The sequence below is a fragment of the Dunckerocampus dactyliophorus genome, chromosome 7 (assembly GCF_027744805.1).
Source record: "Dunckerocampus dactyliophorus isolate RoL2022-P2 chromosome 7, RoL_Ddac_1.1, whole genome shotgun sequence".
Taxonomy (NCBI): domain Eukaryota; kingdom Metazoa; phylum Chordata; class Actinopteri; order Syngnathiformes; family Syngnathidae; genus Dunckerocampus; species Dunckerocampus dactyliophorus.
In genome coordinates this window covers 5,792,171-5,808,716 of record NC_072825.1, presented here as the reverse complement: position 1 = coordinate 5,808,716, position 16,546 = coordinate 5,792,171, and the positions used below count along the sequence as shown (strand labels likewise).

The following is a 16,546-nucleotide window of genomic DNA, read 5'->3' as shown; positions in this document are numbered from 1 at the left end:
GCCACAAAATGCCATTTTATGACATGGACATGTGCGGCTTATACACCGGTGCGGCTTATAAACCGGAATTTAAGGCATACAGTATTTGTCTGTGCCAAAGAAATTTAAAGTTCTCTTTATATGCAAAAGTGACTTTTTAATGATCTTCTACAGTACTGTGACCCTTGAGGTGGTTTATGAGCACCAAGCGTGAGCTCTCCCTCACTTGTTTGCTTCACTTTTGAGAGGCACTCAATTTATGAAGTTGCGGCTATTCATGATGTTGCGAAGGAAAAACCTCCTTCTCCCTCAGACTGGCCCCTAGGTAGATGAGCCCGCCCCGCGTATACGCCTACGGCTTCACGGATGACAGTTTGGTAAAAAGAAAAAAAAAGGAAAAAGGTGGGCCTCACTGCACATTCTAAAGCCAAGCTTGGACCTCAGCTAACTACAGTAGCTGTCAGTCAGCCACAGTCGTGGGAGCTGTAAGTTTGGTCATTTCGTTTTTCTTCATCAAAAAGGCCAATCTAGTATGATGTTGCTGCTAAAATACTAGTGTAATGTTAGCACTGTACCTCACGTAGCTATGCTAGTGGTGCTAATGTTTGTGTCCTCCTGTCCCACATGATGTTACGTTGTTGTATGTGATATATGGCATCTATCGCTGGGTTTCAACCACATGAACTACAGGCATTGGCGTCTCTTCCCATTATACAGTTCAATGGCCTCGGCCAACATACACACTCAGTATGTTGTTACAATATTTGGCAGATGAAAGTGTCTCCAATGGTGTGAGTGTACATGGTGTGATGCATGAAGACATAAAATATTTGAAAACAAGATGATCAAGCAGCAGTGAAAGCTTTTCTTCCACGTCAGAATGAATGTAGCAGATGAAAGTAATGCTTTCTAATCTTGGCGGTATATTCATTTGTTTACTCATTTGTTTATTAATAATATTACAGTTAATAATATTACAGTTGGAACATTTAAATGAAGCAGTATGAAGAAATTCCCAATCTGTAGTTTTCCGATATGAGGCAATTCTTTCTCAATTTCACATTTTTGAGTTCCAACAAAGTTTTAACTTTGAGTATAAATGTTGCTGCTTGTTGCTCACTGCAAACTGGAGCGCGTCGACACTCTGCTCCACTCGACGAGAGCGTCACAAAAGGCGGCTTCTTAGTGTTTTTTGGGTGTTTCCTGAACTTTTTTCTTGTTATGATGGACTATCTTAGTAATATTGTTTTCGAAATACATATTTGAGCGATTTTCACATGCGAGAACAGCGCATGTATGTGGCATTTTTGCCCTGATTTGACTTGACTTATAGTTTACAATTATGCTTTGCCGCACATGTCTTTGAGGCGGGGCCAACTACAACTGGATGTGACGTCACGTGAAACCCAGTAATTACTTTGGACAAGCAGAGTTCCAGTGTATACAGTCGTCCCTCATTTATCACGGTTAACTGGTTCCGGACTCAACCAGATTCAATATTAATGAACAGAGTATTTTCGTAGTTACAACAATCTGTTTCTGATTTTCTTTCTTAATACATTTTTTTTTCCATTATTAGAGCCTTTTGGACATGAATTAACACCCCTACAGTCACCCTTATACTCCTATTGTTCTTTGTTTACACCACATGCAACGTTAATGCGCAGGCTACAGGATGACTGCAGGGACACAAGAGAAGGCCGCCACTTTATACATAGCATGCTACCGAGCTAACTAGTAAGCCGCCAATTTGTTTATTCAAAACTTCAGAAAGTGTTTCAAACAGAGTGGGTAAGGAGGATAAAGTATGAAGCCAAAAACGTACCACTTCCACATGGAATGAGAGGAGAATTTTTTTTTCTCTATGTCATGTGAGACTACATGGAGTGTGAAGGTAATGTAATGTAACATTACTGATGCCTAGTGACCAGAATACGACATATAACTTGGCTTTCAGTATTTTTTGACTAATAATAGTCCATCGTCAACCATGAAACAGCGATCATTCATAAATGAATAAATGAATCAATCTTTCACAACCCGCGATAGAGTGGGGAGCGATGTTCGAACCACGATGTAGCAATGGACGACTGTATATAAAAAGTAAAGCCATACACTCTGTCGGAGACAGGTGTGGAACACAGCTCATTAGCATTAAAGCTACAGACACACAAAATGGAGTGTTCCCAATAAGGCTTACGAAAAGACTTTCTAAATCCCAGCATCAAGGCTGGATTTTGGACAACACACTTGTAATTCACCACTGAAGGACCTCTAATGCGTTTTTAAAATCATTGAAAAACTGTGAAAAACGCGACATTTGAAATGTCTGAGGTCAGAGTTCACACCAGTAGCTGCATGGAAGACAAAACAAAATTAAACTAAGAGACATTCAAAGAATGTAAGGTCGTTTCCAGATTGTGTCCAGTATCTTTCGTGGGAGGTCGAGACCAACCAAGATGCTTAGGATTTGCAAGATTTCCTCATCCCGGCCGCTCATCTTCACATGAAAAAAGAGAGTTCTCACAGAGATGAGGCACAGTGGCTTTTCCCAGAGTCCCTCGACCCTCCACAGGCCACCTCCGCTGCCAAGAGAGGTTCCAGGTGGTCTCCCAGCAGCTTTTGATCCTCACCAGCCTGTAAACCTTGGACAGATCAGCCAGCCTAATCGCTTGTGTTTCTGGGTTCTCGGGGGGAAACAGTCGTGCCTCACTTCCCTTATAAGGCATGACCTCAGCAGTGGCAGCTCGCAGCCTTGCCATAACACACACCTCCCTGCCAACGCGCCTCTCTGTGTCCTTATCTAATTGAAGGGGCAGCAGATAGAAGACGCTGAAGACAAGCCGCCTCTCTGAGATGGCAGCAGTTATAGAGGACAGGGGGAGGGAGGGGCTGGCGAACACTGGGTCCATTCAATTGGAAAGAGTGGTTGGCGGGAGGCCCGAACTTTAACTTGCTGTTTACATTGCGATTATTGACAATGACCACATACCGTGCTGGCTTGTTAAGATGTCATTTAACCTACTGAGGCAACAAGGTTGTGGCTATATTGTTATGTTCATGAAAATACTGTCATTAAGTGGCTATAGTTGCTATATATCTACACAACACAACACCAGATAAAAGATCAGCAAAAAACCCCAACCTAAAACCTGGACCCGGATAAGCAGTAGAAAATGTATGGATGGATGATGATGAATCCTGTCTGACCTTTCCTGTTTTCTGTTGATGGCTTCGTTTCATATGAATGAAGCGTCTTGGTGGTTTTTAAGTTCGTCCACTGTTGTTTCATTTTGATTTCCACCAGCAACAATGACGCTTTCCCTACGTTAGACCCGTAAGGATGGCATGCCTCATATGTGGCATGGATGACATCTTCTTCTAACTTCTGGGTGAATTTCTGCTAAACCAACCAACCAACCAACCATCCAACCAACCAACCATCTTCTACCGCTTGTCCGGGTCTGGGTCGCGGGGGCAGCAGTCTCAGCAGGCAGGTCCAGGCTTTCCAGTCTCTGGCCACCTCTTCCAATTCCACAGGGAGGACACCAAGGCGTTCCAAGGCCAGCTGTGAGACATAATCCCTCCAACATGTCCTAGGTCTGCCTCTGGGCCTTAACCTGGCTGGGCATGCACGGAACACCTCACCAGTTAGGCGTCTGGGAGGCATCCGGACTAGATGCCCGAGCCACCTCAACTGGCTCCTCTTGATGTGAAGGAGCAGCAGCTCTACCCTGAGCACCTCCCGGATGACCGAGCTCCTCACCCTATCTTTTAGGGTGAGTCCAGCCACCCTACGGGGGAAACGCATTTCAGCCGCTTGTATCTGCGATCTCGTTCTTTCTGTCACAACCCAAAGCTCATAGTTGAGGGTGGGAACACAGATGGACCGGTAAATTGAAAGCTATGCCTCTGTCCTCACCCCGACACTACAGGTCCGGTACAGCGACCGCCTGTTGACCTCATGCTCCAACCTTCACAAGACCTTCAAACAAGACCCCGAGATACTTGAACTCCTCCACCTGGGACAAGACCTCACTCCCAACCCGGAGGGCGGAGGCCAACGTTCACCAAAAACCGGCTCGACTTTCTGCTTACAATGCAAACCGGGCTCCTGCTCCAGTTGTACAAGGACCAAATGTGGAATTCATGGTAAAACCGGTAAAACCAGTATTGCCAGTAGTGATGCTGATATGTTTTACTAAAATTTCTGAAGATCCTTGAAAGATTTTGTGATTTGCCCTTTAATTTATTTACAATGCGTCGGCAGCCTGTAGCATCAAAAGACCCATTTGGGCCCGTTTTCATCAATTTAAAACACACTTGGAAAAACCTATTTGACAAATACATTCAAGGTAACGCTACATACTGTATATAGTTTCCTTAAGCAATTTGTCACGTTCCTTTTCTGCCTTCCTGGCGGAGTGAGGAGCCACAGCTGTTGCCACCTGGCAGCCAGTCATGTTTCTTAAGCCCTTTCTTAAGCCTCCACCACCGATTTCAGATCAACATTTGCAATAAAAGTGTTGTAACTCACCAGTTAGTTCCATTTCTAGTGCCACTCTCTGTGTCGCTTTAGTTGGCACAGCATCAAAGGAAGCTAACAAGCAAAATAGCTGACCAACATCATGAATTGTCAGAGTTGACTCACCAGAAAACACCGGCCTTAACACGGCACACGCTTCATTCCCGACACAGAACTTCGAAAGGCTCGTGACGGAAGAAAGGCGTAGTGACTACAGTTGTCCCTCGTGGTTCATTGGTTCCAGACTCAACTACGGTAATTGAATTTCCGCAAAGTAGGATCCAATATTAATAAATGGAATATTTTTGAAGTTATGGCATAGAAAACCAGTTTACAGTCTTCTGAATACGGTTTTTAACATTATTAGAGTCTGCAGAAATGAAATAACACCCGTATAGTCACTTTTACATTTGTATTACCCAATATAGTAGATAGAATCAGAGAAAATAAGACATATTAGACATAAATTAGATAACAGACTTGCACATTAGCAGTCCCTTGTTGTTTTTCCTGGACAGCGGACCTCCTGCAGTGGCATCCAAGTATTGCAACAGCTGCTTGAAATGGCTTTACACTCGTATTATTTAATATAGTAGACGTAATAAGAATAAATAAGCCATTTAAGATGTAAATAAAACTCCTGTTCATGTGTGTCACAGCAAATGTGTTCCCTAGTGGGCCTTAATGGCGGGCGGACAGATGTGTAAAGGACAGGAAGTGATGTCGGCTCTTCAGTGTTGAGTTTTATCTTGTCGTGGGTTTAGGCCCCAGCAGTAGCCCGTGTTATTGTTATGATTATTATGTTATTATTATTGTGCCTGTTCGGAGATCATTTAAACCTTTTCTGGTGATCACGTTGGGCCCTTGTCTCACCGAACACCGACACCTAATGGCCAATGTGGAGTACTACATTCACAATTCAAATGCTTGCTTCTGCCTTATATGTGCATTGTAGTTCAGTTAGTTCATTTCGCCATTTTTATGCTTGAAAATGCTTAATTTAGGCCAAGATTAAGTACAATTTGCTTAAATATGCATTTTTTATGTTATTTTTATGCATTAAATATGCATTTAAGCGAATAATTGTTCATATTTGACCACAAAATGACGGTCATTTATTACTGAATTATTTTGTGAAAAAACGCGATAGAGTGGGGGTGCGATGTTTGAACCGCGGTGTCGTGAGGGACGACTGTACATGGAAGCATAAACCAGCTGGAGCCTCAGCATGCGGTTCCAGAGCCGTGGGTTGCAGATCCCTGCCCTGCACGTTTACAATGTAAAACTCAGATAGCACATGTGCGGGTGTCCTTTTGTAATTGTATTATACGATATTTATTATCATTTTTGAGCCTTAGGCTTTCTCGAGCGCTCTGTGTTGATGCTTGGTTGCCGCGGAGATGAGCTCAGTGCTGCACTTTATTGTTACACAGACCTGTAACATTGTTCCATGGGTGTCCTTTTAAATCATGACTGTTTATACTATTCATACAATTTCCCGACGCTTTTCGTCATTCCTATCAAGCAAAATAAAAAATCTAAATCCAAGTTCACATGGAGGACTCGCTGAGGGACTGGACCATATTTAAATGTTTTCTTTTTGCAAACAGCCCTGGCTCACGGTGTGACCCTGATCTGTGCTCTGCAATCCATTAAGGACACATTTCCACTTGCTCACAAATAGTCTGCATTAATAATTGGGAATATCCTGCTTTTGTTGTCAAGACTTTTGGTGAAGTCAGTCGTTAACACTGATTTCAACACTGGGCGACTTTAGTTTGGCGTCAAAGGCTGAGGGGTCGTTTGTTTTCAGAGATCAATAAAAGTAAGGCGGCTAAACGAGGGGCCACAGTAGTGCCTGCAGCGCAAAGTCAGAGTCAAACACATCTATTTGTTTTAACTCTATGTAATTACATAGCATACAGTATTTCTACCTACATTGCAGTGGTTTTAATGTGCAATTAAGTCAACAGAAGGTGAAAAAGGTTAAATCAAGGTTGTCCCCAAGCATTGCAACTGCTTGTATTCACTCCAAATAAAACGAATTGTTCAACTTTTTGACTTATTTCACAGGAGAAAGAATGAAAGATTGGTAAAAGGTAAAATTGGTAACAGTATACAGCATACTGTATGTGTATATACTGCATATACAGCATACTGTATGTGTATATACTGCATATACAGCATACTGTATGTGTATATACTGCATATACAGCATACTGTATGTGTATATACTGCATATACAGCATACTGTATGTGTATGTACTGTATATACAGCATACTGTATGTGTATGTACCGTCTATACAGCATACTGTATGTGTACGTACTGCATATACAGCATACTGTATATGTATGTACTGCATATACAGCATACTGTGTATTTTTTAAATCTCATAGCGCCATTTGAGTGTTTTTCTGCTGCCCTCTTTTGGAAATGTTCAAAAGTGCACTTCCAGAAATTCCTAAAAAAAGTTGTTAAAAGGTCAACAACGTGTTGTTGAAGTTATGTTCCACACTTTTAACAAATCTGCTGTTTGTTTTTTTTTGGTAAAGGTATTTCCACAACTAACACAGAAACAGGTGAAGGCATTGCAACTGAACGTTGCAGCACCATATAATATATGTAAAATAAGTACAATAAGTGACAATAAGTGACAATAAATGACAGCAACTGGTAATATGTATACAGCAGTGCATTACATTATTCTGAAAGTCATTTAAGAAAGACTGTCCAGAGAATGCATGCAGATTTAAAGTATTATACGCGTGCTGCACTGAGGGATCGATGTAAGTAAAAAACCTGACCACAAGAGGGAGCTATACATGCATTAATTGAACAATATTAGTAAAACAAACTTTTACGTTGCACATTAGCAATAAAGTGCACTATAAACCATCACAAAACATAACCATATAGATATTAGAGACCAGTGAAGTAATTAAAACAAGTTTTCTGATAGAAACCAGGGTACTTTAAAGTGACAGCTGAGTGTTTTAAGTTGAATTCAAACAATTTGAAGTCATTATACTTACCTTGAAGTGGGATGATAAACGTGACCATGGAACATGTGGGCATGATCCGGATAAAGTACCTCTATATCATTCAAAATAATTCTTAAAAGGCTGTTAATACTTTGCTCTGGAGGAATAATCCTTGGAAAATTGCACCATGATATGTTATTTTTATAGTTTTGTTCACTTTTTTGATGTTTAGTAGTAACGCCATCAACTTTTTCCCCAATTACCTTTCACACAAAAGCTTCTAAAATGGACTGTTAGTAAAGATGTGCGAGTCACCAACGAATCGATCGATCAAATTAAAAAAAACATGTCATATGTATAAATGCATTCGCTCCGTGGAAAAAGCAACAGATGTGGTCCTTGCCTCATATCAACTCTCCTTTCCCTTTCCGACCCGAGCTGCATCGTCGATGCTCGACGAAAACTCGTGTTTCACTGACTCATGGGTACTTGTCGAAGACTCGAGTTTCACTGGCTCACAGCTCTGCTGCCGAACTTGCTGTTCTTTGTGCTTTGTGAAGAGTGACTCAGTACCCGATTCACTTCAGTGAGTGACTCATAACAACTCGAGTCAGTAAAAGGAATCAAGTTTCCCATGTTAGTGGTTTTAGCGCCTCCTGTTGATTTGTGGAGGAAATTTAGGCTCTTTTTAGAGAGCCGGTTCTTTTGGATCAGCTCACTAAAAGGAGCCGGCTCTTTCGTCTCCCGTGTGGCTCCTCAACTCAATAGACAAATTAGGTCAAATCTCTTCATGCTAATTTGTCACGGACAAATCAGCTCGAAGAGAACCACAGCGTGTTTAACCCCGCCCAACGACCCGAACCAGATCCTGTCGTTCATTTCAAAGAGCCGGCTCTTAGAGCCTATTCATTCACGACCGACACATCACTATTGGTTATCTGGCATGCACATGACGGCCTGCAAGTGCACTGTCACTGTAATGTTAGCTACATGCTAACATTAGCATCTGCCCTTGATGACCCTGCCGGCCTCCTGTCAATAATTCCAAAAAAAGGGGGGGGGGGACAAGCGCTGCTGTTCCTGACCCTCCGCCCCCTGCCCTGCTCAAAGTGTCGTGGAGCAACTCCAGATGTGAACATCCTCCTTCCTCTCTCCCACACTCCCCCCTGCCCCCCCAACAGCTATGAGTTTTCCATTTCCTTTTTTGGTGAAAAAATCTGAAAGGGCGGCGGGGAGTTTTACCAACAGGAGTGTGCATCTGTTATTCTGTGTGTGTGTGTGTGTGTGTGTGTGTGTGTGTGTGCGCTCCATGAAGGTGGTAAAACAGTTGACCAAGTACAAACATGGCAGTGTGTCTGTGTTTAGACACTTGGGAATATGAGCTTGCTGTCGCTTTAAGTCCACCACAGAAAACACACCAATACCTCCTCTTTTTCTATGGCGGAGTATTAGGGCCACATTGCAAAAAAATCGGAGATTTTGAGAATAAAGTCGTAAATTTACGAGAAAAAAAGTTGTGCATTTAAGAGAAAAAAGGTCGTACATTTACAAGAATGAAGTCATACATTTACGAGAATAAAGTCCTAAATTGAAGAGAATAAAGCCCTAAATTTACAAGAAAAAAAGGTGTAATGTTACACCTTTTTTTTTCTCGTGAGGTCATGATTTTATTCTTGTAAATTTCTTACTTTATTCTTGTAATATTCTGAATTTTTTTCTTGTAAATTTAGGACTTTATTCTCTTAAATTTACGACTTTATTCTTTAAATCGTAGATTATTTTAATACTCCATCTTAACAGGCATTACTTATTTTCCTCAAAAATTTCCCACTTAATTTATATTCTTGAAATCTCTGATTTTTTTTTCAATGTGGCCCTAATACTCTGTCGTAGAAAAAGACTTCTGAAATTTACAAGAAAAAAAGTTTTTTTTGTAAATTTAGGACTTAATTCTCTTAAATTTACAACTATGTTCTCGTAAATTTACAACTTTATTTTTGAAATGGCAGATTATTTTATTGCTCCATCCTAACAAGCATTGCCTGAGACCGCGATGAACACGGGGGACTTAAGTGACCTTCGGGCAAAGGCAATATAAATCCTTTTTTTCTCGTGAATTTATGACTTTATTCTCGTAAATTTACACCTTCTTTTCTTGTACATTTACGACTTAATTCTCGTAAATTTACGACTTTATTCTCAAAATCTCATTTTTTTTTCCAATGTGGCCTTAATACTTTTTCGTTCTGAAACTGAAAAGCAGTTCTTACCTCCTGAAATACGGCCAGTTCACTGCAACCACACCACGACAGACAGCACAAATGCTTTACTCCCTTTATTTGCCACCGACAAACACAACTCACCACCACTGCAGGATTCGTTGACATTTTGGATTTACAGTAACATCATACCGATAAAACGCCTCCATGACGTCTCTTTTTTTTCTTCTTATTAAAAAAAAAAGCACATTTGCCAACTCTGACTCACCAGCATCAAAGCTGAAATGATGAAATATATAGATTTTGTAATACTTTTGTCACATACGTTACAATAACAAAAATGTAAAAAAGGAGAGAAAAATAAGACAAGTACACAAAAATAAAGTAAGACATGCATACGCTGACATGACACATCAAAGTAAGGCAGCCTCTTTAGGTTATAATTGCTGGATGCTTCTAGGTTTAATCTGGAAGCAACCGTGGAAAAGGCTCCAGACCTAAAGGGGGCAGCAGAGTACCAGAATAATTGGTGTCCGAGTATTTAAGAGCAAACACAAGCATTCCGGGCTAGCTAGCTGAACTTGACTTTTGACGTTCTTCCAGTTGGAACAGAACTTTGCCACATGTGGAGAAACAAATAATGACGATTGTCAAGTCAGCACTTCAAGCGCTCACTAGCACCTCTTGAGGGACAAAATGGTATCACAGGACGAGTGCCAGCATGGTCAGGTGTTACGGGATAAAATGTAAAAATGTTCCCTTAGAGAGATGGTGATTAAAAAAGAAAAGAAGTTTCATCGTACAAAAGGAGCAGGAAAATTTAAATAAAAAATAAGCATCGTTCAGCAATCAGAAAAATGACAAAAAAGTGGTTTTGTGCGGTGTTTTTTTTTTTTTTGTATTGTACTGTGTGTGTTTATGTGCACGCAACAATGGTAGCAGTAGACTATCTTAGTCCAGAAGTGCAAATTCACTTTACTGATCATGACGTACAGTACATCCAAACCGATGGAAAGTTTGGCGCCACTTTGCAATCTCTTATATAAATTGGCCATTAGTAAGTTCATCATGCTGTTATAAACGCTTTGTAAATCCTCAATAAACAGTTATAAACTATCATTTTCACCATTAGGCTCACAATTAGGTGTTTCAGGCGATCACCAGCATATCATATGACTAAAAGCATGATCAACGTAGTTAATAACTTTGATAGGTACTCTCATAAAGGGTTTACACACTTATAAGAGTGGGTTACGTCTTCATAAAGAAGGGGTGTCCAAACTTTTTCCAGCGAGGGCCACATAGTGAAAAATGAAAGGATGCATGTATTTTGTAAACCAACACATGCAGATATACTAACAAGTTATATATTCCAAGAAAAAAATGCACATCATTTGTGTGAACTTCGGCCTTTTTTCCCCATTTTTACTTTTTTCAATTGGCCAAATATTTCAACTTTCTTTTTAAATAATCTTTGTCCGTTTTCTTCTCGTAATATTATGAGTTTATTCCCATAACATTTGGACTTTGTTCCCATATTACAAAATCTATCATTATATAAGTATAACAGTTCCCCAACCTGATTTTCCACAAATTCCAACTTAATTTTGTTTTGTTTGTTTCTCACAATATTACAGCTTTTAAAAAATAAAGTATTTTTCTTTAAAATTTCAACTCCATGCTACTAAAATTACATTATTTTTCCTCATAATTTTACAAGTTTATTCTCATCAAATTGCTACTTTTTTTCCCGTTTGAATACAACTTTTTTCTGTTAATATTTTGCTCATTTTTTTTTTTTATTATTTCTATTTCTGCTGTTTTTTTTTAAACTTTCCAAATATTTTGACTTTATTTTCGTAACATTATAACTTTTTCCGCAAAGAACTTATTTCGTTGTTTTGTTTGCTTCTCGTAATATTCCAACTTTTAAAAATATTTCAATTTTTTGAAGTTTTTTTTAAATATTTAAACCTTATGCTAATTAAATGATATTCATAGTCATATTAATACAACGCTATTGTCATAAAATTATAACTTTTTTGTGAGATTTTCTCTTAATATTTTGACTTTATTCTTGTAAAATTACTGCTGACTTTTCCATTTAGGAAGATAATAAAAATGATATTTTTAAGAATGTGCCGTGGGACCAAAAAAAACCCCAGCTGCGTCCTCAAATGGCCCCCAGGCCGCACTTTGGTCACCCCGGTTATAAAGCATTACCAACCATGTTAATAACCAATTTATACACCATCCAAAAGGCTGCCCTTATTGTAAAGCTCATAATGATTTTTCCTTTAGGTTTTTTTTTTTTGACAAAGTAGTATAAATTCGTATAGATGATGATGATGATGATGATGATGATGGTGGCGATAACTGATCGTGTGAGAGAAAGCAAACATTCAAAATGCAGTTCCAGAGGATAAACTGCACTACACCAGAGTCCCGCCTCTTAAAAATGCCGACTATCATGTTGCTTTAAGGCACTACAGAAGCAGCAAAGCTGTGTGGTGGTCCATACAATACCATTTTTTGCATTCGTTGGCCTGATTTTACCTTGCCGGGTAACGACTTTGGCTTCAGGCAAAAAGGCTGTGACACGAGTGGAAGCAGGATTTCGGGGGTTCTTTATCGGCTGTTGTGGCAGTCGCGGCACAGGATGCGCTCCCCATCGGGGAAGAAGCCGGCGCCCACCAGCGACACGGAGCACTGGGAGCAGGTGAAGCACGGCTGATGCCACTGGCGGTCCTCGAACGAGATGTACTTCCCCCCGCCGAAACCTGGCAATCATGATGAGAAGAGCAGCTATCACAATTGACCTTTGACACACTTATATCTAACACATCATTGAGACATGGCGATGGGGTGGGATTAAATAAGCGCTGCTTCTTCCTACTCCTACTCCAGACTCTTTGGATGTTGAATTGTGCAAGTAATGTAATCATGCGATGTTCCCTAATGCCATTTGTTAAGCGTGTGATAAAACCGTGACCACGGCCACAATCATCTTGCCTGTGATTGGTTTGCTGCAGGCCTCACACTTCTTGGCGTAGAGGCTGCCGAAGCACTTGAGGCAGTACGGGCTGTCGTCCCGCGAGGTGAAGTGCTGGCCGGCCAACTGCGTTTTACAGCTGCTGCACACGAAACACTCCTTGTGCCACGGCTCGTCCCGGTAGGTCACACCGCCTTTCGCCAAGGTCTGCAAGGATGAAGGTAAACGTTGCCCAAGTGACCAATATTCCGATAGTGAAGCTATCCAGGTCCAAGTCCAGACCAAAGCAGAGATGTGTGTTTTATGTCACACATAAGACTTGGTATCCACAACAAAGTACAGTTCGGTTCGGTTCTGTGTACGTTTTTGCTGTTTCCACTGCATAGACTATCCCTGTGTAGGACGGCGTTTGACACGCTACTGTACCCTGATTGATCCACAGAGCAGCCTGTTATTTCTTCCAACGGCACGTAAGCCATGAAAGTACCGTGGCTTTGATGCCGCTTGTGCCCCGTTTGTACATACCATCACTTTAACGTGACAATATTAAAGGGATACTTTGGATTTTTTGACATGAAGTTCTATGACATCCCCATCGGCAGCGGACTATATCAACAGTGACTCACCCCCCAATTGGTCCCGCGGGTCCAGTTCTGATCGGAAATCGACAGAGCGCTGCGGTCATCTTGTTTGCGTGTGTGTTCCCCAGGGGAACAAGATGCGAGCGTCTTCGTCTCATACACAAGAACGGCGGGAGACAAATACAACGCAGAGCCATTTGTGAGGTTTGATCGAGTAGGCATTTTTATGATGCAAATGAATGCATATTGGTTTGAGAAGCCAAACTCTTTACTTAAATGACTAAGAGGAACTATGATCCTCGTCACGGAAATCCGACCAGAACTGGACTCCGGGGACCAAATGGGGGGTGAGTCACAGTTGATGGGGATGCCATCCAACTTCATGTCAACAAATCCTAACTATCCCTTTAACTCATTCACCAAACTCAATTCACCTGTCACAACAGGTACCCCGCCCCCACACCTAATTTGTCCCACATTTAATCACGCCCTGGCCCTCCTTTTTGGATGTAGCTAGCAGTAACAGGGGTGAGTAAGTGAACGAGTTACTGGAGATGTGTAGCCATTCAGGAAAAAACTGGGAAGTTTTGAACGACTCGTTCTTGACACACCTGTAATCCCAACGGTACTGTATAGAGATTCAGTTCAGGAGCAGGAGAGTTAGCGTACACCAATACAGTGGTGAAAAAATAGGACACCCCATGGGTGAGTAAATAAGCAATCCTGACGAGCGTTATGCAGCCACTGAAGTTTCAAGTAGTGTTGTTACACAGCCAGGATGTCATTAACAGGTACGGTTTCGGTATTTTAACCCCAGCCAGACCCTTCTGGCGTGATTGTGTCTTTCACTGCATTCACTGACTTTTTTACAGCGAGTGCAGCGCGGCGCAAACTTGTCCTCGTAGCACGACACGCAGTAGTGCTCGTCTTTCTCAGGGATGAAGGACTTGGAGCCGATGGGCTGCTCGCAGCTGTGGCAGATGAAGCAGCCCTCGTGCCACGTGGACCCCGCGTACTCCAGCTTCCTCGTACCTGGGGACGACGGAAAAACACAGGCAGACTTTCATTGGATTGGAACACAAGAATCTTTTGGTAATGTTTGTTTTGCGGTCATTTCACGGGGCGGCTTGAATAATGCGCTCAAAGTGCACAAATGCATAAAAAGCTATTTTGATTTATTGGTAATTTCTTTGAAATCATAATACCACAAGCCCCACATTGGGTTACCGCTGCTGGAAACTGGCGACAGGCCGTACAGGATGGATTCATGCAATTTTCCCTCTTTGTGTCACTGAATAATCCATCTTCTCCCACTTGTTTTTTTCACTTTACAGTACGTGCTGGGTTGTTCAGTGATGACGCTGCAGTTCTGGGGCCCTATCTACTTTCTGTGTAACTGCAGACGGAGGACATCACGTATGGAAAACTCACACGCATCGCAGTACCACAGTACTGGAAAAAACGACATTCAGCACCAACATCCTGAAGCACACATGCATAATGGAATGAAATCCAGGACACAAACTGTATCTAAATTCAGTCTTTTTTCCAACACTAAGAGTTCCAATTTCAAAATTTCTAAATTCCCATAAGACATTGAACTAATCTGTTCCAGGGTCAAACTGTCACCATCATAAAAGTTATTTTTAACTGCACAGGCAATGATTAATTGGCGTACAAGTGTGAAAAGAAGTTAATGACAGTACAATAAAACTAAAATATAGCAACACTAATCGCATGCAGAGGGATACCTACCGTCTAAAAATAAATAAAACACAAATAAACACAAAATAACACACCATTTAGAGACATAATGGACTGGAAGAATAAGTTGTGCAATAAAACAAAACAAAAACAAATCAAACTACTAATCCTAGTGGAGTTTAATAGCAACTTTTTCCCTGCATTAATGACGAGTTGTGATTTTAATTCAGTCAGTTAATTTCCTATGTCAGAGTAAGATCCACTTCCTCCTCTATGGTTATCATCACACTTTTATTCTTCGCCATCACTGGTACCCTTCATTGGCAGCATTAACAATATATATATATATATATATATATATATATATATATATATATATATATATATATATATATATATATATATATATATATATATATATATATATATATATATATATATACATATATATATATACATATATACATATATACATATATATATACTGTAAAAAAAAATTAATGTTCGCCATCACTGGTACTTTTTGTTGGTGGCTTATTTTTAAGCCAAGTATTGCTCACACCGTACTAAGCAACCATATGCTTTTCTATAGTCCTTTATCCATTTCCTGTTCTATGGCTATCAGCACACTTTGCCATCATTGGCATCCTTCAGTAGCAGCATAAAAAAATGAAATACATGTACAAAACATACAGTATTTACGAATTGTACTGCTAATATTGTACAAAGCAACTAGGCGCTTTTTACACTTGTGTGAGTTAAGAATGTTGACAAAAAAATGCAAAACTGAAATGTAATTCACCTTCACAATGCACCTTTGTCATTAAATCTAAATTACTGTTTTTATATCAACTTATACTTACCCTTGTATGACAGTTGATGCCTGATAGAATGCCTTAACAAAGGTCACAGTTTGACCCAAAAACAGACATTTTTCCTTGATATTTTCGGTTATTTCATGCATCAAAACCGGAACCTCAAGGCGTCCCGACGACCAAATACACAACACTCACCCGGCATGACAATCTTGTCGCAGGCGACGCATTTGGAGGAGAACTCGTTGCAGTAGCAGTCATTGCAGAGCAGCGCGTCCTCCTGGTTGGTGAAGGGCTCGTCCGCCAGGGAGCGGTCGCAGCGGAAACAGCGGAAGCAGTGCTCGTGGTAGTGCCTGTCCTCGTAGAACAGCTCCTGGTGGAACAGGAACAGGATGCGTGGGTCCGTTGGTAGCACTTTACAAGAAGGGCTAACCTCATAAAGAGTATAAATAATCTTTTGTGGGCCGCCAGCATTTAGAAGAGGCAAAAGGGAGCCTTATTGTGTTAGTTAATGTTTCCTGCTACTGTTGCAAAGGGGCAAAGCAGTTAAAGCAGCTCAACATGGGCTCACTATTTGGCAAGCATTGCGTCACTGTCGCGGTTCTGACGGCATGTGTGGACCTCGGTTTCTTTTCACAAAAAGTCCAAGTGACTCAAAATGTGTCACAGCAAAACACATGGCATTGTTTTCTTCTCTCATTGCTCGCTAAATGAAAAGGGAAGGAGGTTTGGTGTACGGCAGGCGTCG

General features: G+C 40.9%; 1 protein-coding gene across 1 annotated transcript in view; it reads right to left on the bottom strand.

The window, feature by feature from the left end:
- Positions 1-9,807: 9,807 nt before the first annotated feature.
- The window catches only part of fhl3a (four and a half LIM domains 3a), a 38,690-nt gene continuing 31,951 nt past the window's right edge, over positions 9,808-16,546 (bottom strand). Inside the window, exons 3-6 of the mRNA XM_054782006.1 lie at positions 15,997-16,171; positions 14,142-14,311; positions 12,719-12,905; positions 9,808-12,486 (exon numbers count right to left, since the gene is read on the bottom strand). Of these exons, the coding sequence (XP_054637981.1) occupies positions 12,335-12,486; positions 12,719-12,905; positions 14,142-14,311; positions 15,997-16,171 (684 nt within the window). The 3' untranslated portion in view covers positions 9,808-12,334. The remainder of the gene's footprint in view (positions 12,487-12,718; positions 12,906-14,141; positions 14,312-15,996; positions 16,172-16,546) is intronic.